Source organism: Nothobranchius furzeri, chromosome 8 (genome assembly GCF_043380555.1).
Source record: "Nothobranchius furzeri strain GRZ-AD chromosome 8, NfurGRZ-RIMD1, whole genome shotgun sequence".
NCBI lineage: Eukaryota > Metazoa > Chordata > Actinopteri > Cyprinodontiformes > Nothobranchiidae > Nothobranchius > Nothobranchius furzeri.
In genome coordinates this window covers 67232127-67258922 of record NC_091748.1, presented here as the reverse complement: position 1 = coordinate 67258922, position 26796 = coordinate 67232127, and the positions used below count along the sequence as shown (strand labels likewise).

Here is a 26796-nt window from a genome sequence, read left to right as displayed (position 1 = left end):
TGAACTATGTAGTTTATTACAGACCATCATCTGTCCTTAGGCCAGTTAGTGTAGTCGAGAACAGGTTTAGAAATACACACATATAATGGTTCAGTATACTTGTAAGAGCCTAGTTCAATAAAAATATTCCTCCGCCAAAGTCTAAAACGGCCTTACGAAACATTACAAATAACTTTTTTCAAAGCACTTTTAAGGCAAATTACTGTGACAGGCACAAGTTACACAAAGCCTTAAATAAATCATTGCTACAGCAAAATCAGAGGGTGAAAAAAAAATAACAACCAAACAAATGACATCGTCAAATCAGATTAGTCGCTATAAATAGGACTTTTATTGTGACTGTTTAGCTTTCTGAAGGCAGCGACGTCAACTGTAACAACTAAATTTTCCACATTTAACAGTTCAGATTGGAAACAAATTGAATTGGTTACAAATCAAAGTGTTTATTTTGACAAGTACAGCATCAGAGGATTCGGGAAAGGCCACAAAGCACACACTCTCTACACCATATAAAGATATATGTATATATAATTTATTATCCACAAATTTCCCAAATGACACAGAATTTTCTATTTGATTTACACAGAATATAAGACTTTATCTGAGTAACAGCATGAGGTCAAAGGTCAGATTCTCTTTTAGTTGGAGGGTTTTGGCTTCACGGGTCTAAAGCTCTAACAGGTATTTAGGATCTCGTCTCCATTACGGTGATTAGTCTGGGGTTGCTCCAGTAAAGCAGCTCACAGATCCTCCACCAGCTGACACCAGATCAGGAGGGACATGGAAAAGAGCCGTGGCTTTTTATAAAATGTTCCTGCCTCCTGTCATCAGAGCAGAAATATTGAGGTAAACAAACATCTAACAGTCGAGTTACCCGGCTTCCTGCCACATGGTGAGGTCCTGCAGCCAGACGCAGAGGAAACTCAGCTGAGCTGGTGAGAAGGACAAAAGGGAAAAGTCCTTTGGGTTTGTAGGCTGCGTGTTCCTGTTCTCTTTTACCTTTTCCCACACGTTTGCTACGAGCTGAAGAGGCAACCAGGAGACCGCACCAACACCCCATCGATGTTAAAGGTGCTTTGGAGGTTTGAAGACGATACATTCATACTGCGGTAGAGGCACAGCTGAAGGGCAGACACACACACTGTAGTGGTGGTTCAGGAGTTAAAAATCTAAGGCACTCAAAAGGACACCATGGCACAGCTAAAAACAAAAAAGATGAATCACGTACAACACACACCACCACTCCAATTATCTGTCTGATAAAAAGTTACTGTACAAAGGAAATTAACAATTCCAACAAAAACAGAAGAATCAGATCCATGTTACCCTGTGAGTCTTTAAAAGGGGAAAAAAAGCATCTATATAAACTCCAGAAGGGAGGGATGATGATGATGATGATGATGATGATCATGATGCTGCTGCTGCTACAACACTCTTCTCTATTTACACGACTCTGCTGGAGAAGGAACCCCTCCTGACGAAGACACTGGTCAGACTGGTCTCACATCTCCTGCAGAGGGTGGCTCATCTCAATCCTTTCCCTCTTTACAGCCGGCTCAGCGGGACCTCTGGATGTATCTGCCTCGCTGCCCAGGTTACTCAGATCGTCTGAGAATGATGTATCTGGTGGCACAGAAACGAACAATATCACTGTCAGAATACGTTTCTAAACATTAAAGACCAAGTTCACTCGTTTTTCCAACACATCTGCAGTGGTCTTTTGTGTAAGTCGATCTGTGTGGGGGGGAAAGCTCTGGCGCTCCTGTTTCAGGAACCAGAAGTGAGCCTGTTCTAAGGGGCGCAAAAGATGTCCTATTTCCTGATATTTAGACATCCTATCTCTGATTGGCTAACAGCAATGCGACTACCACTGGCTCTTGTTTTGCAGTGTTGATATTTTATCTCTACAAATAACACAGGCCTGAGAGAGTTCTGCTGTGTGGTGAAGTTGCTAACGCTAATGGTTAGCTTCTACTAGCAAGGACGTTATCTGCTGTTTCCTGAACAATAAACCAACTACAACCTTCCCCGTAAGCCTTGATGGATGAGTCCATAAATGCTAATTTAGCAATGTGACGTAGCTCTGGCTAGCAGAACCGAGCGTTTCCCCATCAATTTCCTATTAGCGGCTAATGCAGAAAACAGGGGTAGAAGACTATTTTCATATTCAGCCTGCATGTGAAACTGAGTGACCAATCATATTTCAAAAAGAACAAGCACAGGGTTTCTCAGAACTGTTTTTACGTCAAAAGCTGATTAAACATTACAGCTGGAAAATTGTTAAAAGGGAAAAATATGTTTATCTCTGCTCATTCTGACTGTACGTCATTTTTATAAAATAATGCCATCAATTTGTCGCAACGCCGTGGCGGCATCAGAGAAGCTTAGGTTGTTTAGAAGTCGTCAGACCGTGGTGGTAATGTGGCGCAATCGTGTCCTTTTTACGAAAGATTGGGCAATGGCGGCGCTCTCAGCGCTGCTGCGGACCTCAGTTTATCTTGGACATAACTTGATTTTTACTGCGACTGAAACCACAATTGTTAAGTTTCTTTGACAAGCCGCTCCTAAAGGAGTCTGTTCCTCTCCATCCCCTTGTGGTCTCTGATATGAGCTCCAGCTCTAACGGAGAGAAGCTCAAGGAGCGTTGCAGCGCTTCAGTTTATCATTTCAGCTGCTTCTGCTTACGAAGGTGAAACTTATTGTACATTTTCATAGTAGTTAATGGCCGGAGCTCGGAAGTAACTCCCCACGTGATCATGATACCTCCCTCTGTTGCACCAAGGCGCCATCACCGTTTATAAGATGGACAGTTACCGCAATATTACTACCAAGCGAGGCGGAACGAATGCCGCAAAATTTGCGCATCGCCATGCTGGCATGGTGTCTTCTTAAAGCGAGGATTGCGAAATCAACACATTTCTGCATGTTTGTAAAACTTGGAGATGACTAGAGTAGTGGGAGGAGCTTACCCTTCTCCATGAGTGATGGCATCATGGAGCTCAGGTCACTGAACTGGAAGAATTCAGAGAGAATTAATCCTCATGTTTAGGAGGCCTGAGTGTGATGTATGTTTCCTTATCAGAACAAAGCTCTCACCTCTCCCATGACTGCAATGGGAGTTTCTCCAGTGGCCTGAGCCACGCGGTGTTCCACCAGGTAGAACATGTACTCGTCATACAGCAGGCGAATCAGGTGAAAGGAGCCAAAACTAGCAGCACTGCGCAGGGTCAGATCTCTGATCACCATAGAGCTACAGGAGAGAGACGTGTCCACAATAAGCATCTATGAACATTGGTGTTAACTCTTGTGTGTGTGTGTGTGCCCCCCCCCCCCCCCCCAGCTCATACCTGTAAAATGACCACTTCAGCAGGAACTGGCGAGCAGCTTTGGGGAAACTGGGGCTGCCCTGGTGAGGTTTCAGAACTTGAGAGACGACGTTATCCAGCCAGGTGGCCCATTGGTCCAGAGAGCTCTGCTGCTGCAGGGTGACCTTAAAGTCCTGCTCCAGACGCTGAACCACACTCTCGTCACACTGACACACCCAGGAAGCCTGCTCCTGTTGGACACAACAAACACCCCCAGGCTCAGCCAGAGACAAACCACAACAGACACTGGCTGACACACTTGGCTCATCTGTCTTTTGAACATCGTGTTACAGTTTTTTTTTTTTGTGAAAGCTCACCTGGACGTTGGCAAAGTCCACCCTGTTGAGGTCCGAGAGCATCTGGTTTATCTGGGACGTGTTCTGGAGGACGGCTCGAGCTGCCTGGGCCAGGTGGTTCAGACTGGTGTATCGTCTTAAAGTCTGAGCAAATGCGCTGACTACCGCCCCCTACGTCAGGGAAAAGCCACCCAGAAATAATTAAAGTAAACACACACAACTATTTTAATTTTTCTGGGCCTTTTTTTTTATTAACCTTGGTGCGAACAATCTCCTGTGGGAAGCTGCTCATGGCGTTTGTGAGCCAGCCTTCCAGACTCTTGGCAAAGTTTCGGATGGCCTGAGTGAGAGTGCCTGGATTACACAGAGAAATCATAGATTATATTATAAAACATGAATGTGACAGCTTAGAGGTGAGAAGATGTTATCTAGCACTGATTTCTGACGGACTGGGAACCGGACGCAGCACATCAGGGATGAGGATCTCCACCAGGGCCTGATACAGGATGTGGTCACAGCTCCTCATCCATAGTCGGACAGGTTCATATTTACACAGAGCAATCAGCTTCTCATTGGGAATCACACGTTCGAGGTCATCGTCACTACAGTGAGAGAAGAAAAACATCAGAATCTCAGGAGAAACCACAGTTGGTGTTCAGGTGTGACATCACAACTGTTGCAGTTAACACAGAAGACTCGTCCTGTCTGTGGGACCTGACCTGCTGGGGATGGTTGTGCTCCCATCACTAGGTGGCGGTGTTGAATTCCAAAAGGTTTGCCAGAGATTCTCAATATAGTGAAAATGGAGATTCATCACCACGTCCAAAGTGGCCTGCAGGAGAGGAGCGAGGGAGGGAAATAAGGAGAAGGGGAGTCAAAACACACAGAGTGGAACCATGGCAACCAGACACACAAAGTTTCTACAGGCAGGCAGGTCGCCTCTGGCTCACCCTGGGTCCTCTCCTCCTGGTGAGACAATGATCCGGCTTTTTTACACACACATACACACACCTCCTTCCACATTTATCACTGGGAGAATCCTGTGGGCCACTCTCATGCTTCTGCTCATTTCAATCACTTTTGTAGAGCTGACCAGTATCTCAGGGCTTTGCCTACTTTCAGTGGCCTAAGTTAACCCAGACTTCTTTCCTGTTTGTGTAAAACAGTATTTTGTATAAAAGGAAGCAGTGATCTATAATAAGCAAATTCAAAAAGATTAAATGATTTCATCCTAATTCTGTTTCTCTTGGATTAAACACTTCAGTAAATCTCTAATTTACTCTTATTGCCACAGTTTCTCCTCTTTCTGTCTGCCAGGACAACCACTTTCTGCTGGGTCTTGTTACACTTCAGCGTATACTTCAATCACGTGTTGTGTTTTTGCTTCCTCTTTGGCCGTCACCATGGTAACCGTGTTTACAGTTGCCCCCGGCAACAGGTCAAACAGAGAGCTCCAAAACAAAAGGAAGAATTACCCGTGTCCTCTGAAGAAGCACATTTTTCCCTCTGCCGTTTTTTAGGCCCACCCACAAAAAACAACGCGGTTAAAAAAAATAATAATAAAAAATATAACTAACAGTAATGTGGAAGAGAGACGACGTGTGCTAACACGCAGAGTCAGACGGATCAGCAGCCCGCGGCAGAGCTTCCCCATCTAAAACTCCCGTGCGCTCTCACGACAGCTCCGGTGGTTTGCAGTGATTTATGACAACCCCCCCCCCCCCCCCCCCACGTTTCATTAAACATCTAATCATTTCTTAAATGACTTTAATGAGGCTTGAACATCTGTCCTGACATCAGCTGTTACCATGACATCAGTAAATACACGCTCCAATAGTGGGGACAACACAACACCGCTCAGAACTAAACGACATGGAAGTTCAATGAAATAAACAAATGTTCCTGTGTCTTGTTTCATCTAAAAACTCCTGGCTAACATCCCAGCAGGTCAGCGCTGATGAAAACAGTAAAGTGCATAATGGTTAAACACGCTGAGGCAGTGAGAGCTGTGAAAGTGACAGAAATGTGTTGGCAGACAAAGACAGGAGCCCATGTGCCTGTCCTCAGACAAGACAACACAAAGGCTTGAGGGGAGCCCGCCACAAAGACACCGAGATGTCCACACAGCGTGCTGAAAGGTTAATTGGCATGTCTTGAAAGCTGCACGGAGATGAAAAGACGACTGGAACAAAGGGAGTGTGTAGAAGCTGGATAAGGGGAGGGCAGGGATAATATGATAAATCCACAGCTTTACTGTTTTTATCGCAGATTCTTTCCCAAATTCATGTTCCGTATTGTTTCTTCTCCTCATGCTGCCAGCGCTCCGATTTACCGCACTTTTTAGAGAAGGAGTTGTGCTCTACAGATACTGTTGTGAAATACAGCCCTTCCCCAGAACTTGTTCTCCTTACATCATAGATTCTGTTTAGAAACAGGACACCTGTCCACTGCTGCTGCTTGGTTTCTCAATCATTTTAAGATAAGGTCATCATCATTATGGGATTACACTGGAATTTCCAGCTGCTGCTGCTGCATTTCTCGCATTACACAAAGATGGAATTGGTCAACTGTTTGGTTTTAGACACATTAATGTTGCTTAAAGGTCTTGTTCACTGAGAAACCGTGTCAAACTTGTTCTTTCTGAAATGCAGGCAGTGACTCTGAGTTGCATTCATGCCGAAGGTGAAGCTTTTCTGCGGTAGCTGTTGACGGGAAAACAATTGGGCCAGAAAGAGCCAGAAAATTTGGCATTCACGGCTCCGCCCACCTTTGCTCACAACCGCAGAATGCTGTTCTGATTTAGCGTCCAAGAGCGAGCAGAGCACGTCTCGGCTAGTAGAAGCTAACATTAGCATCTCCACAACAAGGCAAAACTCCTTCAGGCCTTTATTTGTGGAGATAAACCATCAACGTTGCATTTTTTACCCAAAAAAGAAGAGCAAAGAGAGGCATTGGAAGAGTCACGTTACTGTTGGCCAATCAGAGGGCAGATGTTTGTATATCATGAATAGGGTTGTGCATCGTTTGAATTTGAACATTCAGATTCCAATTCCTCATTTCAATTCTGGTTCCTATCAACTCCCAATTCCGATTCTTTCAAGACATTACATGTTTTAAATGAGCCAGCTAACCACATGAATTTTAATTCTATGAACAACAACATCACCTTCATTTAGACAAAAACATGTTTTGGAGAAAAAAAGAAGACGACTTGCAGCACAGCCCGTGTGTTTGTTTCTGATGTACTTCCTCACGCTACACTGACCACAACCAAAGTCTGGAAGAAGCCTCTGGGATGAGAGGCTAAATGTCTCCAGCATATCCAGACACGCCCAGCTGTTTTCAGCTAAAACTCTCAGAATGATCACGTCCAGGATGACTGAGAACTACACCTCCATGCTGCAGCAGCATTCAGTCAGAACAGGAAGTGAAACTTAAATGTAGCTGCTGTCAGTAACAATCTAACAGATTTTAAACATTAAAACTCTCAACAGAAATAGTTCAGAAAGGAAACTAAAATGTTCACAACGTTGTGTGTGATTTATTATTATTATTAATAATTATTTATGAGAATTATTTTTTTAAGGCATTGTAAATGTTTTTGTTGTTCAAATTGAGATGATGAGGATGTAAACCTGAGGGGGTAGGGCTAAATAAGTATATACTTCTCCCTACTCCTTTTCAAACAACTGCATGGAATGATTTTATGAAATGTTGGTGAATGTATATGTTTGAAATAAAATGAACTGAATTTATTGTGGCAGAAGCTGGTGTGGTCCACCACAGAGAAGCTTCTCTAGCATGATGACAAATTATTCTACAGGTTATTGTACAGCCTTCTGACGCTCACACACACACACACACACACACACACACACACACACACACACGAGTGTTGGTGAGCGGCTACGTCCGACTGCTGACGCTCCGTGTGTGTTTTTATTTCTGCAGTGAGACAAACTCACCTCACACCGTCCAGAGTTTGTTCTTTGAAGCTTCTATTAAATCCACCATGTTTACGTATTTAACAAGTTTCCTCTACGCTGCAGGAGTTTAAGTTTACATTACGGAGTAAAAGTTCGGCAGACGCGTTTGTTTATATTTGGCCGCTGGGTGTGTGTGGGGGGGAGGGGGGTACTCATGCTGCACACAGACAGCTGGTGTGATCAGCTCTGAAAAGCGTTGATCACAATTTGCAGATCGCGTTTATTTTTCATGGATATTGGCCACGGATTCCTCTTCTGGTCGGCATTCTAGGAATCGAAATAAAAAAACTTTGAACGATTCCGGAAAAAACTAACAGTTGGTCCCGGTTCCAATCGATGCTCGATACCCAACCCTAACATGAATATTAATGAGCAAGACTCCAAATCCTGTTTTCTCTCACCATCTGACAAACTTATACCTTCTGAAACAGGAGCGCCAGAGCTTTTTTCCACTGAAAATGACTCGACACATTCATTCATACTAGAGACCACAGCAAATTTATTGGGAAAAAGGTGAATGAGACCTTTAATATTTATTTATCTTGAATTTTGACATTGAATTATACAATTTATCTTTACAAACTGCAAAAATGCACAAGATTTTTTTGTACCAGTCAACATGTAACTGAGTTTATATATTCCCTCTTAATTTCTGTGATGAACTGGATGAATCCTGGGAATAATGCAGCTCTGAAAACAACTAATAACGAACCTGAAACATGAACTCTAACTCACATGCACACGTTAATAAAGAAACGTGTTGTGAAATGGAACTAACCTCGCAGTGGCCTCTGTAGAGTGTTTGCAGTTTCTTGATATCCCTCATGCTGATGCGCTCAGGCAGAGACAGGGAGCCCAGGTCGGGAGAGGGAAACGGAGGCAAGGAGTGAGACGTATCTGCATAAATAAATGTAGATAGATGTTACCGGCACATCTTCAAACAGGTACAGGACAGGATCTAAAAGGAACTGCATTAGCTTTAATGTTAGCTCCTGTTGTGTTTGTTACAAAAAATCTGATAAACATATTTCTGAACCCGTCTGGCATTTGTTATTAATGTTTCAAATGTGATGGAATCAGGGTATTTGGATGAACAGGGTAAAAATTTCAAAGGCAGTTGTAAAAAACTGGGAAGTAGGGATGCCAGTTCCTGTCTTTACCGATGTACTGCTGGTGGTGTTGGCTCTGAGCTGCTATGGACTGCTCCGGAGTGCTGCTGCAGTGCTGAGAGCTCCCACACAGGCTGTCAGACATGCCATCCACCTTCTGCAGAGGCTTGAACCTGTGCAGAGGAATTAGGGTGAGCTGTGCATGTTGGTTCCGTAATCGGAAGGTTGCAGGTTCGAGTCCCACTCAGTCTGTCGCTGTCGTTGTGTCCTTGGGCAAGACACTTAACCCACGTTGCCTGCTGGTGGTGGTCGGAGGGACTGGTGGCGCCAGTGCTCGGCAGCCTCGCCTCTGTCAGTGCGCCCCAGGGCAGCTGTGGCTACATTGTAGCTCATCCCCACCAGTGTGTGAATGTGTGTGTGAATGGGTGAATGACGGATTGTGTTGTAAAGCGCCTTGGGGCGTTCCAGGACTCTAGAAGGCGCTATATCAAATACAGGCCATTTACCATTTAAAGGTCTGAAGATTCTGCTACTGTACTGCTTTTTACTCTAAACATACGCCAACATTTGATTGGATCAGAGGAATAAGAAATTAAAATGGAAAAGGAGCCAGTTAAAAAATAATAAGATAAAATAAACATTAAAAATTGATTTAAAGAGTATTAAAAAGGCCCTTCACTGAGAAACCATTTTTAATGATTATTATTGGTCACTTTGAGTTTAACATGCAGGCTGAACATGAAAATGGTCTCCTACACCTATCTCCTGCGTTAGCTTCTGATAGAAAATAGACAGTGAAACTCTAGGATTAGAAAAGCCTGACAGATCTACGTCACACTGTCACTTAACACTCATGGACTCACCCATCTTAACTCATAACGGGAAAGGCTGTTGTTGTTTTAACGCCCAGGAAACAGCAGAGAACGTCTTGATTGGTAGAAACTAACTGTTAGCATTAGCAACTCTGCCACACAGCAGAACTCCTTCAGGCTTGTGTTATTAGTGGAGATAAAACATCAATGTTGCAGTCCAAACAGTCATTGGTAGATTAGAGCTGCTGTTAGCCAGTCAGAGGTGAGATGTCCAAATATCAGGAAATAAGACCCTAAATCCTGTCGTCTGAAGCTACTTTCTCCTCCATGCTGAAACAGGCGCTTCTGAGCTTTAATCCTAGGGATGTGGATCTTAGAGCAACTCACGATTTGATTCGATTCCGATTCTTGGGGTGCCAATTCGATTCAGAATCGATTCTCGATTGTCAATTTAAATCGATTCACAATCAGTATTAACAAAGAGTGTCAGCTCCAGGATGAACTACTTTGTTGTACAAGTTAGTTAAAGCTATGGGACATTTTTATTTGACTTTAAACTGGTCATGCTCCAAAAATGCAAATTTACAATGTAAAATAAAGTGATTCTAAAACTGTAAACAGAAGCAATCTTTTGACCAAAAGGCAACATTTATTTTGGCTTATCTTGTAAAATATAACAAATCTGTAGTTACCTAACAGTAGCTTTGAAAGTAATACGGTCAAATAATTTTCAAGTATGTGTAGAAACAAGTTACGTGAGTAATCCTGAGTACTCATTTATCAACTTGGAAAATAAATATGAGAATATCTCAAATTTCTGAGTATGGATAAAATTACATTCAAGTGCCCTCTTATCAGCAGAGTCAAACATAAATCATCTCAGTTTATGGGACCACAAAAGTAAGCTGAGTACTGACTCTCCTAACAAAGATCAAAAAAAGTGCATCTCAAACCTGTAACGTGCCAAATATTTGAGTTCTTGGAATCGATTCTGAATTTTTATAAATAAGAATCCCGATTCAGACTTGAATCGATTTTTTTCAGCACCTCTATTTAATCCCCTCCCAGAGTATGACTTATACAGCATTCATTCCTACTAGAGACCACTACTAATGTATTAAAAATATGAGTGAATGACCTCTTTTTTAATTAAGAAAAAATATTCTGTTTACAAATAAAGATCAAGAACAACAAAATGCTAAATCTCGCCCAAATTTTCTGACAACTGCTGAAAATAACAAAAAAAGTAAAAGAGGAGGACTGAGATCTTTAAAACATCAAGTTCTGACCTCTGCTTCTGGTGCACCGGCTGCTGTCTCATGGCCATGTACTGGGTGTCCTCCTGCAGCCGGTTGAGGGGCGAGTCCGGCTTCACCCGGATGCCATAGTAATGATACTTTGAGTTGCCTCTGACGGACACAGTGAGAGAAAAGCCTGAAAACCAGTTTTCCTCACCACCACCAAAGTAATCACTATTATTACTCTCCTCTACCAGCACATCTCTGGTGTCTGTAAGCATGGTCATACGTGTCACATCTACATCAGTAACAGGGTCACAGTAATCAGCATCTGCAGCAGCCTCTTCCTACCTGGTTCCAAGGCGGCGCGTCCTCAGGCCCATAAAGACAGAGCGGATGAGCTTCCCGAAGGAGGCAGCATTGACCGGATCCAGTTTCTGTTCCTGACAGTGCCTCAAGTAATGGTTATACAGCGAGCAGCGGGGCAGGCTCACCCCCTCCGCCGTCTCGTAGTTGTCCAGCAGCCACTGCAGCTAAAAATATACATAAAAATACAGTTGCACCATCAGTCAGTCTCAACTCATGTCTGTGTCAGTCGCCTGGGCAACAAGGGAGAAGATATCAAACACACAGATCACACACCTCACACAACCTCCTGAATCATGCTGCGTCTGAGTTTGGGTCTTAGGCTATTTAGAGACTGCAGGATTAGAAACGCCTGACTAAAGCAGATGTTCAAACATCTGTAAAACTCATTACTTTTGTAAGAATAAAGTTCTCATAAATGCAGATGCAGACTGTAACAACATGCTCTGTGTACCAGCACAGTCCCAAAGACTTGGCATCGCCTAGAGGAGGTTTAAAATACCAGACAACAGAGGTTAACGTGGAGGGGAAGAATCCTCTCTGCATGTTTTTCTGCGTGAATAAAAATCTGAAAATTTTAAAAATGTTTTTTTTTATCTCATTACAATTGAGTGAGTCTCTTAAATATACAATAAAGTCAAACCAGGTAATGTCTTAAGTGTGTACAAGTGAAAATGCTTCATTAAAAAAGGGTCATAAGAAAAATTGACGTTTTCTGTACTTGAGAGCAAATATTTAGGTTAATCATGGATGTACCCCAATGTGTGGAAGCCCATTCCCGCCACTGGTTAAAAATGTATCTATTTCATAATTATGTCGTCGCTATCTGATAATAAGATAGCTAAGTCATAACTATGAGACACAAGAGTTCTTATTTTAATGGAATCGTAGAAAAGACATTTAGAACCATAGAAGTAAGAAGGATTGTTCTCTGCAGGTCGGTGTCTTGCTCCATTGGAGTCTCAGCAGGTCTACCATTGGCTTGAACAGTTTTGTGTCAAGCCAATCACAGCGTTCTACCAACTTAGCACAAAAGCGACTGAGAAAAACTACAAAGATGGCGTCTTTGGATGATTTTGACTTGGGCTTTACTTAAATGCATGGGCAGATAGAGGTACTTTGTTGATGTATTGACGGGGAATCAGGACAAATTTCCATAGTGATGATTGTGTCACTTTGTTGCTCTGACTGGTCCTAGCTCTATCCAACTGTGTGCAGAGACAGTTTGAAAGACAACCGTAGACTCCACACCATGACCGAGTTCTTACATATATAGGATGACTTACTAGTCTAGCAGAAATGGGCTTCCATATAAATCAGCAGTTCCAAACTTTGCAGGAGAATACTTTGTCAGAAATCCTACCACCTCATATTTATTTATTTATTTATTTATTTTTTAAGTGCAAGTTTCAATCAAACTGCTTTCACTTACTTTTTATGTCCATTCAATCAACATTTTAAAACTTTTTTTTGTTTGTCCGCCCTGGGACTGGGAGATCAACTGGAGATCCCGGTTCAAATCCCGGCCGGGTCATACCAAAGACCTTTAAAAAAAAAAGGGACCCAATGCCTCCCTGCTTGACGCTCAGCTTAAGGGGTTGGATTGGGGGTTAAACCACCAAATAGTTCCCGAGTGTGGCCACAGCTGCAGCTCACCTATCCCACGGGGTTGGGTCAGATGCAGAGATGTAATATCACCAGTGTGCGATGATGACTAATGGGACTTTAACTTTACATCTGTATCTGCAGAGATATGCTTAAGCCTCATGATGGGACTGAAGCTAACAGATTATCACCAACTATCTAGGGAGGGAGGGAATATAAATACCGTACTTCAGATTAAAACTGTTAAGTGCTCGTCTGATCTCAGTCACTAAAACATTTTAAATATTTTACAGACATTTGTGAAAAATGGGGCTAAAGATGTCGCCTTAGATAACAGAGATCAAGAAGCACGAGTTCATGCAGCTTCTCAAAGTAAACATGTAAGATGTGTTTTTAGGACAAAGTGAGTGTGAACACAGGTACCAAAAAGAAAGCATCATCATGTGAGGGGGACAGAGCTAAAGCTAGCAGTGTATTCAACAGAGCGGAGCACAAACAACATGGAGCCCACCGGTTCAGCCCATCGGCATACATATATATGGACAACTGGTTTCCATAGGCTCCAATAACACGTTTTTGAGTTAAAATGGGAGGTGGCCACCACCACCATTTTGAACGTGTCACAGGTTCCGTCAAGCCCAGGCAATTCCACAAAAGGGAAAATAGGTGGAGCTGAGGGCGGGGCTGTAAGGCTGGGATCAAATGATGACACCCGTCGAACTGAAGCGATGTAGCTACAAGCTAACCCAAAGCTAACGTGGAGGTGGGAGCTAAGCTAACGGAGGTAGCAACCCTGCTACAACCGAAGTTAACTGTGCACAACACCGGAGCATCTGAGTCAGAGGTACGCCGGGCTGACCGCTGCGTAAAACCGGGTGGAACACAGAGGTCTCCCGAGAGCTTCGCAAGCCGGCAGCCGCGCAGCAGACAAGCGCCGCTGCGATCAGAGATGCGCCAAGCTGCGGGGAGGGGACCATACCGATAGTCGGAACCCAGCTCCACCAACAAGTTATATTTCAACTCATTTTCTAAAGTGCAGCAGTATGTTAAATGCACTGGGTTTTACCCTAATAAATTTAAATTTCATGGTTAAACAGTACATGTTAAAATCTAAGCTCAGCTAGTGCAAAAGCGGCAGTGACCTAAAATACATAAATATAATTTTACTGACCCAAATAAATGAAGTGGAGACTCCTTGGATGCTCTATTAGTGCAATTAATACCACAGCAAGTCATTTTGTCCAACAATTGCACAAATAGTATCCAAAAAAAGAATACAGAAATGCTACCACTAATGGTTTAAGTTGAGAGACTAAAAATCGCGGAACAGTTTTCAGGCGAGGCCGAGGCTCAGACTGAGGCTACTGAGGCCTTTCTACGGAGCTAGCTCTGCGGTCACGTGGGTCAGATGCTCATTAATTATACAGAATGTTAGGCTTTTAATACACTTAAACAGAAGAGTGAGAAAAAAATTCACCCCCCTCAGAGATGTCATGAGTGTAAACTAGATCATTTAAACCAAAAACATGTTTTGGTACCAGGCTGTAAACATGTTTATTTCTGCTGTGAAATTGGTATTTTTAACATGGGAGTCAATGAGGACTTGCTCGCTTCTGACACCAGCCCCCAGTGGATGAGGGTGGAACTGCAATTTATTTCATTTCCGCATTGGCCTCACTTTCAGACCCGCAGTGTGGGGGCTCGGTTCAGCCACAGCGTTCCCTTTCCTCTCCAAAGAAAGTTCCTTGTTGACTTACATGACTGTTGAGCAGGCTGCTTTTGTGACTCGCAATTCCGTCAGACTTTTGGAGGTTTTCAATCGCCATTTCAAGCTAAAGAGAGAAGAACCATGCAGACAGAAAAAGAAAACAGAGGATATAGAAGGGGGAGGAGGCAGGAGAAACAGAAAAGGGGAAGGGGACAGAAATAAGCAGGGATATAAGGACAAAGAACAAGAACACAGGGGAAAAAAGGATAAAGGAAATAAGACTGTTAGCGAGCAGCCACATCTCTGCATTTCCATTAAAATCAGTCAGTGTTGCAGCCAAATCTATTATTGGCTGACAAAAGCATGCAAATCAAGGGACTCATAGGGTTAAGCTGCTCTCTAAAGGCCTGAGGTCAGACACTCTAAAGTATGCAAATAGAAACAACAGACAGGGGCACGGGTCACCTCCAGATTTGGGACAGAAGGTCAATCATCCCAAACTCGACCAAACGTCCAAAAACATTAGAAAGTAAGTTGGTAATAAGATGAATATTCAGACATATTCTATGATTTGATTACAAAAAAAAATTAAATAAATGACGAAGTTTAACTAGTCACTGAAGTGAATGATAGAAGCATGGATTTTCTCTGGAGCTGTGGAAGAAAATCAAGTCAAAAAAGGAAAAGACATGTGGCTCTGCTGCCAAACGCCAGAGAAGAAAAGGAAAAAGAAACAGGCAGAGTTCCAAGCCTTACGAAGGCTCCAGAGGGCTCTCGGCCAAATGGTAATGAGCCCCAGGGGTTTGTTTGTTTCATAGGGCGCTCAAGTGCCTGTGAAAACCTCCGAAACAAGGCAGTGTTGAATAATTTAAGAAAGTCCCAGTTCTGCGGGCTTCATGGCCTCTGTGGGTGCTCATACAAAGGTACAACGCCCCAACTCAGGTTGCAGGTTCCTGGGAAACCGGTCGTCAGTCGGGAGGGCAGGTACATCAACCGCTACCATAAAAATATATTGTCTGAACTCCCTACTAGAGTTCAGACAATATTTTTGCTGGAGCAAAAAAAACATCTGTAAGAGTTGTTAAGGCTGACGGTAGCAGTGGTTGGAGTTTAACCCTCTACTCTTCCTACCACAGTAACAGCAGGATGCACGTTGCTCACCATAGCCGAGGAGGAGCGTGACGAGTGCGATATGTGGTTGCGGTTTCCCTCCATGCTTCCACTATGGATCAGGTAGGTGCTGCCCACGTCCATGGCAATGCCAACCATGCCATGGGGGGGCACGCCACTACTGGCAGAGGAAACCACCGTGGTGACATGAGTTCCACCGGCCTGAGAGTCAAAGTAGGTCCCCCCACTGTTCTGCCCATACAGCTGACTCTCAGGGTTATAGGAGTAGGCTGTTCGGCTGGGGAGAGATCGCTGTCGTTAGCATCAAGCTAAAGCTACACAAATACAACAGCTTTAATCTGATACAACAATGTGACTGTTGTCATACCAATATCGATTCATGCTGGAACTAAACCAAATGTTTAAACTAGGAGGGGAAAATCTGAATTAGCTCTAATGGTGCTGTGATTACAGCCGCTTTAAACACAGTTGGCTGACACGTTATAAATGGTGAGAATGATTGGTTTTTTCATACTGTAATTACTGACCTTGCTATTACAGCAGAGCCAAACATGAGGAGCAGTTCTGTCGTTTAAAGGTCAAACAGGTTTTTACATTTTGCAGGAAGTGGATTCTTTTTTCTCCTCATTTAGAAATGAAACAGCTTACCACAACAGTCTGCTGGTGTGCTTATTTATCCGTTAATGTATTTTATCTGTGTGAAACATTTAGTTGTGTGAAATGTCATAGCCGTGCTTACATCGTTCCGTTGGTATAAACAGCATCTCCACTTTCTCCTACATACTGGACTTGGGATGGGTAGACATGTTGCACCTGCTGCATACACAAAGAATCAACAGTACAAATAAAGGCGTGCTCAATGTTAAACCCACCTGAGAATGAGGAAAACATGCAAACATGCAGATGTTAACATGCATGAAGAGAAAACTAATGCAAGTCGGGAGAAAAAAGCATTTTTCATTCCAAAAAGATGTAAAAAGCAACAATGTGGAACAAAACTAGATGGAAACATGATTAAAGCGTATGTTTGACTAAAGTCAGTACAACTATGACTAAGTTGGTTCTGATGTGAACTCAAACAGACGTCTGGCTCATCACTGTAAACAGACAACTGGTGAAGAATGAACTACTAAATGGGAAAAAGCGCATGAACTGTTGGGATTTGGTTCAAGCCCTCAGGAACACCACTTTGGAATTTCCAGGACACCCCAGAAACCTCATCATCTCACACCTTCAAACATCCTAATAGACATTTAACCTTTTCAGCTGTTCAAAGGAAGAGCTGCTGCTCACTTCCCCATGGTCTGGTGCAACCTGAACTTTTCCCATATTTCTGTCCAGTTGACCCATCTGCCTTTAGCTGCAGATAACCCTAACCCTAATGTTTCTGAAAAGAAGAATCATTCTTAATATTAAAAAAGGGTTCTGACAAAGAGATGAAGACCAGAATCAGCTACTGCAGAAGCTTTTCCTGAGGAGGAGAATCTAACTAGCAACCCTCCTCTGACATCTGAGAATCGGAGGCTCCAGCGCTGGTTGGAAAACGGTCTAATTTTGAAAGAGTTCTTTGTAATTTGTTTTTGCCTAAATCTTTAAGGGAACAAAAGAAAGTCTAATTTAATGAGAAACAAAAACAAAATCTGAGTTTAGGTCTAGAGAGCAATAAATGCATGACCTTAGGCCTGGGACGATAACAAATTTTGCTGGACGATATTATTGTCCAACAAATTATTGTCGATAAACGATACTGTCGACATTATCGAGACCAAAACAACCACTTATGAAATGCTAATATATCATAATAATGCAAGAACACCCTTTTAAATGCAACAATTAAGCCTTTATTTAACTTACTTAAGTGATATATTATCGGCAGTAATGAAGCGTCTGAGCTCCGTTTGTTTCCTTTGAGGTCGTAGAGATCTACTTTACTGATTATCATTTCTGAAAATACCGATCCTATCCTCCTTCACGAGTTTATTCCTGTAAGGGATCTGTTCATCCGTGTTCTTTTATCCATCCTTTTGACTCTTGTTCTGCTTCAACTTCAGCTGCAGCTTCCCCTAGCAACGCGAGTCATACACCTAAAATGGCGCTAAGGGGGTGCGGTTGACATGCAGGTCATGTGTCTGACAGAGACTGATATACTGAGGCTGGAAAAATCGTTGACTTCATTTTCATCTATCGTAAGATTAACTCATTCACTGCCATTGACGACTAAAGTCGTCATTTTAAATCCAACCGTTCACTGCCAATGACGACTAAAATCGTCATTTGCAATTTTTTTTTACTGTGTGGGCATCGGAACGAGCCCCCACACTGTGAGAACAGACATCTCAGCTCTGGAGCTGAACTTCATCCGCATAAGTTACATGTCACATGATCAGGAAGCAGAAAATCCATGTGTTAGGAGATCGTTTTGGGCCGCTACTGTAAAAAAAGTGAGGCGTGAACCGGAAAAGCTTCTGCGGATCACAATTCAACAACGGATTATGGAAGAACGGATAAAGCTCGAAACGCACGGCTTCTTCCTGATAAAAAGAGGTGAGTCTCCGCTTTGTTTTGGTTGTTTTGGCGTCGACATCATCACAGTGCGCAACGTTCTGTCACACTTAGAAAAACAGTAAAAATGGTGAGAATCGCTGGCAGCGAAGGGCTTTTCTGATCAGGAAACGGATTATCATCCCAGCCCTACATGACCTTTAACCTCTCAGTTTAACCAGTCATTCCTGACTTTGTTTTCGGCTGAGCTCATGAATGCAGTTTTCTAATGAAACCCTGTATACATCTCTGGCTACATTCTGATAGTTTAGAGAGTATTTATAAGAAGCCTGTAGAGAGTGTTGGTCTGTTTAAGTGAACAGGTAGGCACAGTACTGTGTACCTGCTGAGGGGCCTGTTGGGCCCTGGATACTGAAAGCTGCTGTACTTGTCCTCCTTTCTGAGCTGAGCCTGTGGCTTGAACCAGCACCCTCTGTGTGGATACAAGACATAACTCAATTACATGTTCAGTCACACACAAACACGCTAGTCTAAACTACATGAGCACACACACAAGAATGATTGGTTGATCAGGGAAAACCTAATTATGATTCAACAAATACATTTTATTCATACAGTCATGATGACATACGAAGAAGAATACCAGATCATGAAACCAGATGTTTTGACTGCCTTCTAAAGATTCTGATGTTGGAGCTCTGAGTTATTTTTTTGCAGCAGAGACATAACAGGAATGTGAGAGATCAGATAACGTGGGATGCACACCAACCTGTTACCTATCATTTAACTGCTTCAAGTGTTTAACAGAAACTAAAAGAATCTCCCTGCAGAGCTGAAGGTGGAAGCTGCAGACCCATCTGATGGTGCAACTGGAAATACCGAACTGAAGAAAGGGAGTGCAAGCCTGGGTGTGACAAGCTCCTGATTTCCCATTAAATAAATTACTAAATAACAAACCTTCTGGGTTTTTAAGTACACGTTGAAAGCTACTGGATGGAAGGGTGAAGCCTTTCTCTTGTCACATGAGGTGTTACTCTACCTGCTGAGAGGCCGGTACCGGCTGGACCACAGGAGCCTGGGCTGATGACGATGTCCGCAGAGCCGCCACACCAGCTGTGGTGTCTGACCCTCCCTCGGAGTTCTGCATTCTGGAAAAGCTACGGGAATGAGACACACAGAAGAATGTGTACCTATATTGTGTTGTTAAGAAAAATAACATGGAAAAAAATCTGAAGCATTTAAAAAGAAACAAACAGCTAACTGTGGTAAACAATGCTTTGCCTCCTTTATGGGTCAACATGAGCATTATAGCACCTGCCAGGGGCTTTGTGTCAAGAGGAGGCACCTTTGGCTTTAACCAGAGACTTGGTTTGCACGGAGACATCAGGACGACTTCCAAAGCCACTAACGCCACCCGGCTTTCGTCTGGCTGACTGTGCTCAGCATAGCAAAGGGGAGCTAAAAATTGAGCCACACAAAGGCTCTTTTTAGAGACTAAAGAAGATAGAGCAGGAGAAAGCTGTGGACAAGAGAAGAATTGAACTGCAAGGCCCAAAAAAAATAAACCTTCTTAACTTCCCCACTTTACCAGAAGATGATGGGGGGGGTAATGGCAGCAGGGTTTCAGCCCCCGCTAAGATCTTGATGAGATCCAGCGTACGTTTCAAATCAGAGCTGGTCTCTGAGGGCTTCAATAATCCAGCTGATATGAGGAAATTCCTCAATGCTTTGTAAACGTTTGTCGGTTGCCATGGTGAGGAATCCATGACAACCACAATGACACCCCCCCCCCCCTTTTATTTTATAAAGCTTTTGCACAGGAACTCTGGAGCAAAGAGGGGGAGGAGAATGAGAATAAGGGAGAAGGAGATACGGCAAAGTTGGGGGTGGAATGAACAGATGAGCAACATATAGCTTAAACAGAAGTCAGCGCGTCCAACACATTTAAGTTCTGTTCCCAACACGGCAAACAGCCGAGGTCCTGGAATCGGTCTTGAACATGAAAAATACCTCAGAGACAGTGATGACCATGTTTTACTGCAAATAAAACTTCTCAGAACTAAACTATTTTCTAAGGGTTTAGAACAGTAACAGTTTAGGGTCATTAATAAGTGGTAAATGAAATCAAGGTGGGTCAACCCAGCTGAGATTACCATGATATTGTGGAGGAAGTCCTGATGTGCCTTTAAACATGATCCAATAAGCACATATCGAGTTTTCTTCTGACAGAACGCCAAGATGTTTCCCAACCAACAGCTCAGAGCACAATAACAGATGGAAATCCTCTCGAGTCCCATCAAAATGTTTCTTCCCATTTGTGTTGCCCGTGTCAGCCCGATACTGACAGTCTATTATCAGAACAACGGAGAAGACGAGAGAAAGGCTGCTGAAGTCTTCAAGCATCAGTCAAAAGACTTTTGTTATGAATCACCCCATCATTTTACTTTTTCTCTGTCATTCTAAGCAAAGACAAGTCTGGGGGCTTGTTCGGGTGACATTAGTGAGATGGGATCAAAAACAGCACTGACCTGTATGTTCTCATCCATTAAGCACTGGCTCTAATACGTAGAGGGAAGTGTGCCAAATCATTGACTTGGAGGAGAAAGAAAGGAAGAAAGGGAATGAGGGCTAGAAGAGTCTTTCTACTTTGTGTTGGTGGAAGGTTAAAAGTCCCCACCAGCAGCTCAGATTAGCACAAAGGTAGAGCTCAGCATGAGGTGCAGCACACTGCTGCAGACCCAATACCCAGGACGGTCTGCTGCTCGGGCCCACCGCCTTTTGCCTCCAACAGAAAGACAACTTCATACAAACGCCTTTTTCATGCCAAATCTAATAGCAGAGTTGGATCCAAGCAAATCCCAGATGAGCACTTAACAAGAAATACCGGAGTTTCACAAGCCTCATAAAAAAACATAAAACTTTCCAACAACCTCAGAGCCCCACGGGCTGTTGCTTATCGCCACACTGGATCACGTCAACACTAGAGACTAAATTTAAACATCTGACACGGACTTATCGAACCGAGACACGACTCAATCAGAGAAAAACAAGTGCAGATGTTCAATTAAAAGCAGGAGCCCACAGTCTTGACTCGTGTTTGCACTGGCCCACATTGTTTGCAGAGCAACAACGGTTGCCAGTGGCAACACCGTCCACTCCTGTTTCCAGGAGCCTGTTGCTATGCAACCAACAGAATACTTCCAAAACCAAACAATGTCCCCCACCCCCCACCTGATTCCCCTATCTCACGCTAAGTAGAAACTTACAACAACAAATGCTATGTAAGCTATTAATTTCAGGCACGGGTGTGGGGGTGTGAGTGTGTGGTGGTGGTGGTGGGGGGGGGGGTGCTGTCTTAGAATAAAGAAATGTACAGACATTCTACTGGCTGTGGCCACATTGACCATGTGTGGATAAATTGGTCTGTTTTTGTGTCGTTCATAAGAGAAAAGAAAGTTTAAGTTGTCAAAAACATGACTGGATATCTTTATGGCCTCCTTATTTTAATTCTGTTTAAAAATCAACAATCTAATCGCTCCAGAGTTGCTGGCAGATTTCTCTAGCTCAGTGAGATTTTGAATAATAAAGCCTGAAGGTGACACATGTTGCTGCTAACCCAACAGGACACGTGCTTCGTGCTAAGGTGTAATCCTCAGTCTTTCACTCATATCTATACTAAAAAAAAGAAAACAGCAACAGGTGTGGTCGGGATTCTCAGTTTTACTTAATAAACAGTAAAACGTTTGAACAAGTCATTTTTTTATTTAAGGAAACCTGAATCTGTGGTTTTGGTGAGCGATGAGATCACACAGCGACACATGTTCACACAAAGAGCAAATGAAGATCTGATGAGAGATTTCCACCACAGAGGCTGTTCTTCAAGGCTGTCTCATTAATTCATGGCTAATCCAATCAAAGCAGCTCTTGGGGTCTGCAGATGGCAGAGTTGGGGGGCGGGAGGGTGTTTGACAGAGAAAAGAGGCACCAACCACCATCTCTGATCCAAGAATACCCCCCCCTCCCCCCTCTTCCCACCACCACCTCTGGCCATCAGCACAACCTGTCCACTCTGTCACCGTGTGCACTGCAAGCCTGACAGCCACAGAGAGAGAGATCAAACTGTTGCCATGGAGATTGTGTGTTCGCCTAAGCTCTCCTCCCCCAACTCCCTACCTCATCTAACCCTTTCCAAATTTCCACTCACCCCCCCCCCCCCCACCCCCCCACCTCCAGCCCTCACTCACACCATTTCACATCTTCAGGTGGAAGACTCAAGAGTTGATGTTAACTACATAATTTTATTGAAATAAACAAGAGAGGCAACCAGGGGCAGAATGGTCACAACTGGAGTTTAATCGGAGTAAACCGATGCGTGGGCAAGCCTTTCTATCATTATTCATCTTCCATGTTTCAAGCTGCAATAATGATCTGCATTCAAGCATCCTGGCTGCTTGAGTAAATTAAAACTATTCCGTGTAACAGTTGGTATTCTTGCTAATCTATTTCATACACAAAGCATAAAAACTCACTCTTAAGTTAATTAAAATAATGTATTATATTAAATGCTGCACTAGATTAACATGAATTATATTCAACAGGTGTTTTATTTCTCCTTAGAGACATTCTGAAGAGGTGAGCTCTGACGATGGCCGCTCCCTGACTTGATTCTGACGGATAAACGAGAGATAAGTGTTGAGTTGCACTTCTGGAGTCTGGATCCTCATCATACTGTAGGGACACTAAGCTGTCAAATCACTGCGTGACTCTCCTCCAAGATGAGTCATTAGTGCTTTAAATTGGAGACAGATCCAAGTGTCTGTGTTGTTCAGGAAAACTGCTCCAAATGACTGGTTGTCATCAGACTCGGAAGTATCAGTGATGTGGGTTACACTACACGCTGGCTACAGTTATCCTCATTAATCTAGATCTGATTTTTTTTGGCACTTTTGTGAAGAAGAAAATGAAAATAAGGTGGGGTTAGCATCTGATGACTAATCCCACATTTTCTGCATGTTTCCCACATGAAGGCTGAACTTTAATTCCAAAAAAATAACAGAATTTCAAAAACACAATCCAGGTTTCCTTCTGAATGAAACATGTCATATGTGGGAGATCTTCAGGGAAAATAAACCGTTTCAGACTGAACGGGTAAGTTGCCAGATGTAACAAAAATGACTGACGCTATAATCAGTCCAGCTGGTTGTCAACACTGTAATTCAGAGGAGGTCTAAATGGAAAAAAGTGTTACTAGACAGCAATTACAGAACACACTACAAACTGTGGTGAGCAGAGCGTGAGATCGCCTGAAGACCTCCGATCAGGGAAAGTGAAAACTGAAGTAAAAAACAAACTACGCTAAAGGAAAGGAAGTGTCCTTGTGTGGAACATTTATCTTTCAGACAATGCTGAGCATGTTCTGTAGCTGCTTCTGAATAAACCAATCTGCTAAAGCTTTTGTAAAAAAAAAATAATACACTGAATGAAAGCCAACAAAAAAGCACCAGTCTAAAAATCCTGCTAAGCTTTCTTCCTATGCTACTCAGGAAAATTACACCTCACTAAAAGAAGTCAGCTTTGATGTGGCCATTCCTAAACAACCGTCGCTTATGTCGCTTAACTAGCCTCAAACTCTACAAAAGAAAGAAAAAGTGAGGTGCAAGTGGGGGTCTGCTAGCCTAGTGAACTAGACCAAATTCTTGCTTTGCAAAGTAAATAATACATTTATTTAGTCTGGCTTGCCAGGCTAGGGGTCTGCTGCTCCTACTCCTGCACTGGGAGGAGTGTGTGTGTGTGGGGGGGGTGGGGGGGGGGGGGCATTGTGATGCAAATATCACTGCCAGGTCTTCTGTTTGTGGCAGGAAATGAGTTATCAGTTGTGCAGCTATGATACAAACAGGTGTAATGCTAGGAATGCTGTAGATGACACCCAGGCAGAAAAACAACCTGTTTCAGCTTGCTACCGCCACAGGAGCAGATCCGTAACTAGAGTTGCTGTTTTTGTATCCTAGCAGTAGAAACCAAAATCTTAATGCAAGACACACGGTCTTACTTTGAACCAATACTGGCTCATCACTTTAAAAATAATGAAAACAAAGCAAATGAGTTGTGAGGATTATGAATCTGTAGAGTTTAATGAGCACAAATGGCACATTAACTTCCACTTAACAAGCCCCATGAGGAAAATTTCCCCCTCAGCTCTTAAGTTTCGCTCTGTGATTTCCTGACCTGCTTTTGACTGGAGTTACGTGATAAACCATTAAAACTGTCTCCAAATTTCAGACAATCATGTGAACAAAACCCCCAAAAAGCCATCTCATCACTGCAGGAGAAATGCTGCTCCGTATGATCACCTGTAAAAACAAACCGCAGCTATCAGGTCCATGCCTTCCTCAGACCTCTCCCCAACAGTGGGCCTCATCAAGATGGCTAAATTCAGTGCAAGCAAACACACGCAAACACCTCACATGCCTAAAATTCACACACACACACACACGTGACTAAAAGCTGTGTCAGGTCACCCGCTGCCCTGGAGACCACTGCAGCTGTCCTATTGACAGCTGATCTGTGCATACACGGCTCCATTAAAACACCCAACACTGATAACACTTGACACTGCAATTGAAAAAGCTTACAAGTAATCAGGCTGTAGCTAACGCTAACAAAGCTAGTAACAGTAAGAATGAAGACCAACTCCACACCATCTTCCTCCTTTAGATCAGCATCCTCATGAATCAGGCCTGTTCTATCAGCTGATTTCCCTCTGGGATTAATAAAGTATCTTTGATTTGATACCTCTTCTTTCTGCTGCGCTTATATGAATTAGAGATATGCATTCCAGCCAGAGAGGAAGATAATAACCCAACCAATAACACTCCCCTCCTTGGACCTTTCTAACCCCCTTTCTTTCCATGACTTCTGTGTATTTGTATGACAAGTTGCCATGTAAACATAACATGCTCATGTTGGGAGATGAAACTGGTGGAGTTCACAATTGCAACAGAATCATCCTGTTAAGGAAACACGACTGATAAAAGTTTCATACTTTAAATGCAGCTTTTATTTGTGGATTTAAAAAGTATGAAAACAAACACCAATTATGATGTGGAGCTATTTTCCCTCCACTCTTTAAGAAAACAGGTTTTCATTCATAATAAATCTACTGAATCTTTTTATATCTCTACCTGTAGGAGATGAACAAAATGCATCACAAAAAAAATTGATGACTTTCCAAAAAGTGTTTTTCTTTTGCTTCAATGTTGCACAATATGAATGAGCAAACACCTGATGAATGTCTGACAGAACCTGTCCCCGAGACAAAAAAGAAGAAAAGAGGAGGAGGATAGAAAAGAGTTACAAACTGCAAAAACTAACAAAGGGGAACTTAAAATCACGTGGGGTCTACTTTATCTGTTGTTTCTCTTTAAAGCTGTGGCTGATTGACACCAGGGGATCAAACAGTGCCATCAATGAGATAATTTGGGTAGTTTTAATATAAATAAATGGATGTATCTAATGAATAACAGGGAAATGGCAATTTATTAACCAAATAGTTATTTTTCATGTAAAATGCAGGAGATAATGAGGTAGGTGTATTTGTAAAAAATGACAGAAAACGCAAAACAAAAATGAACAAAAACATCACCCAGCAGCACCACCTAGCTGTAACCTATCCTGTTATTGAAGTTATTGATACATTTTTAATCACAAGTTTTTGAACGGCTCCCCCTTGATATTGACGTTATCCGATAAACGCAGATTGTTTCATGTAACTTCAGGTAAATCTCAAAATAAACATTTTAATTTCTTACAGCTCTACGGTGGCCTTTTAGGTTTATTTTCAGAGAAACGAAAAGTGAAAACCGCTCAAAAAAGCTCATCCTGGCGTGAAGATGAGATCTGAGTTAGCGGACGTTGTTTGGAGCAACAGAACCAACGGTCCACCTGTTGAAGCGCAGTTCTGAAAATCAGAACTAAAAGTTGATACTCGCTGCTGTGACCCAACCAGACGGACTGAGCGTCTTCTGACAACACGACGGAAACTCGTACGCGAACTTGCACCCATGACTACAGCCAAATTAGCATTAGCTACCCTCGACTGGGAGAAGCCTGAGTCCATCCGTTCAGCAGGGCTTGTTGAACTGGAAGTGCCTTCACGTCTCCACACACATTTAACAGCGTTAAAAAACATGTTGGAGTTGTAGTAACGATAATAACGCAGTTTGTAAGGAATGCGTCTGCGGCAGAAGTGAGAATAAATCACCGGCGGACATTGTGAAGTCGCCTGTTGAAGGAAGAGAACTGTTGGGGCTAACGCCAGAAGAGAAAGAAGTTGTGGAAAACCAAAACGCTGTCCCCCTCCAAATCGAGACTAACTCGGCTCATAAATGATGCATAATATTTATATTCACCTTTGCTTTAAGAAAAGTTCTGCCCTCTCCCCCACTCGCTCGGCGACTTCCAGATGCTGCTGCTGCTGATGAGTGTTGCGCCCGTTGGTAAGTAACTGTCTCCACGGCTACAGTCACTAGCGCCACAGGGTCTCGAGGCAACTGTTGCTACCCTTCAACGGCTACGTCACTCTCACGTAAGGGAGGGACCCGAGCCATTTGGCTTTCCGCCCAGTTAAGGCACGTTATTCGAACTTTAACCACTAGAGGGCGATGACGAACTATAAAATT

The 26796-nt window shown here is 43.0% G+C and overlaps 1 protein-coding gene across 3 annotated transcripts; it reads right to left on the bottom strand.

The window, feature by feature from the left end:
- Positions 1-638: 638 nt before the first annotated feature.
- On the bottom strand, positions 639-26664 carry rfx2 (regulatory factor X, 2 (influences HLA class II expression)). 3 transcript variants are annotated; one of them, XM_015970937.3, is made up of 18 exons: positions 26527-26664; positions 19158-19275; positions 18501-18590; positions 16356-16432; positions 15647-15893; positions 14535-14609; positions 11158-11339; positions 10858-10977; positions 8808-8929; positions 8426-8544; positions 4381-4493; positions 4112-4263; positions 3918-4015; positions 3683-3832; positions 3348-3556; positions 3097-3250; positions 2970-3012; positions 639-1623 (listed from the first exon to the last, which is right to left on the bottom strand). In XM_015970937.3, exons 2-18 carry the CDS (start codon positions 19263-19265, stop codon positions 1502-1504), a joined length of 2181 nt encoding a protein of 726 aa, XP_015826423.1. In that variant the 5' UTR covers positions 19266-19275; positions 26527-26664; the 3' UTR covers positions 639-1501. The 3 variants fall into 3 exon arrangements, with proteins under 3 accessions (XP_015826423.1, XP_015826425.1, XP_015826426.1); XM_015970939.3 differs by lacking the exon at positions 14535-14609; XM_015970940.3 differs by lacking the exon at positions 18501-18590.
- Positions 26665-26796: the final 132 nt, after the last annotated feature.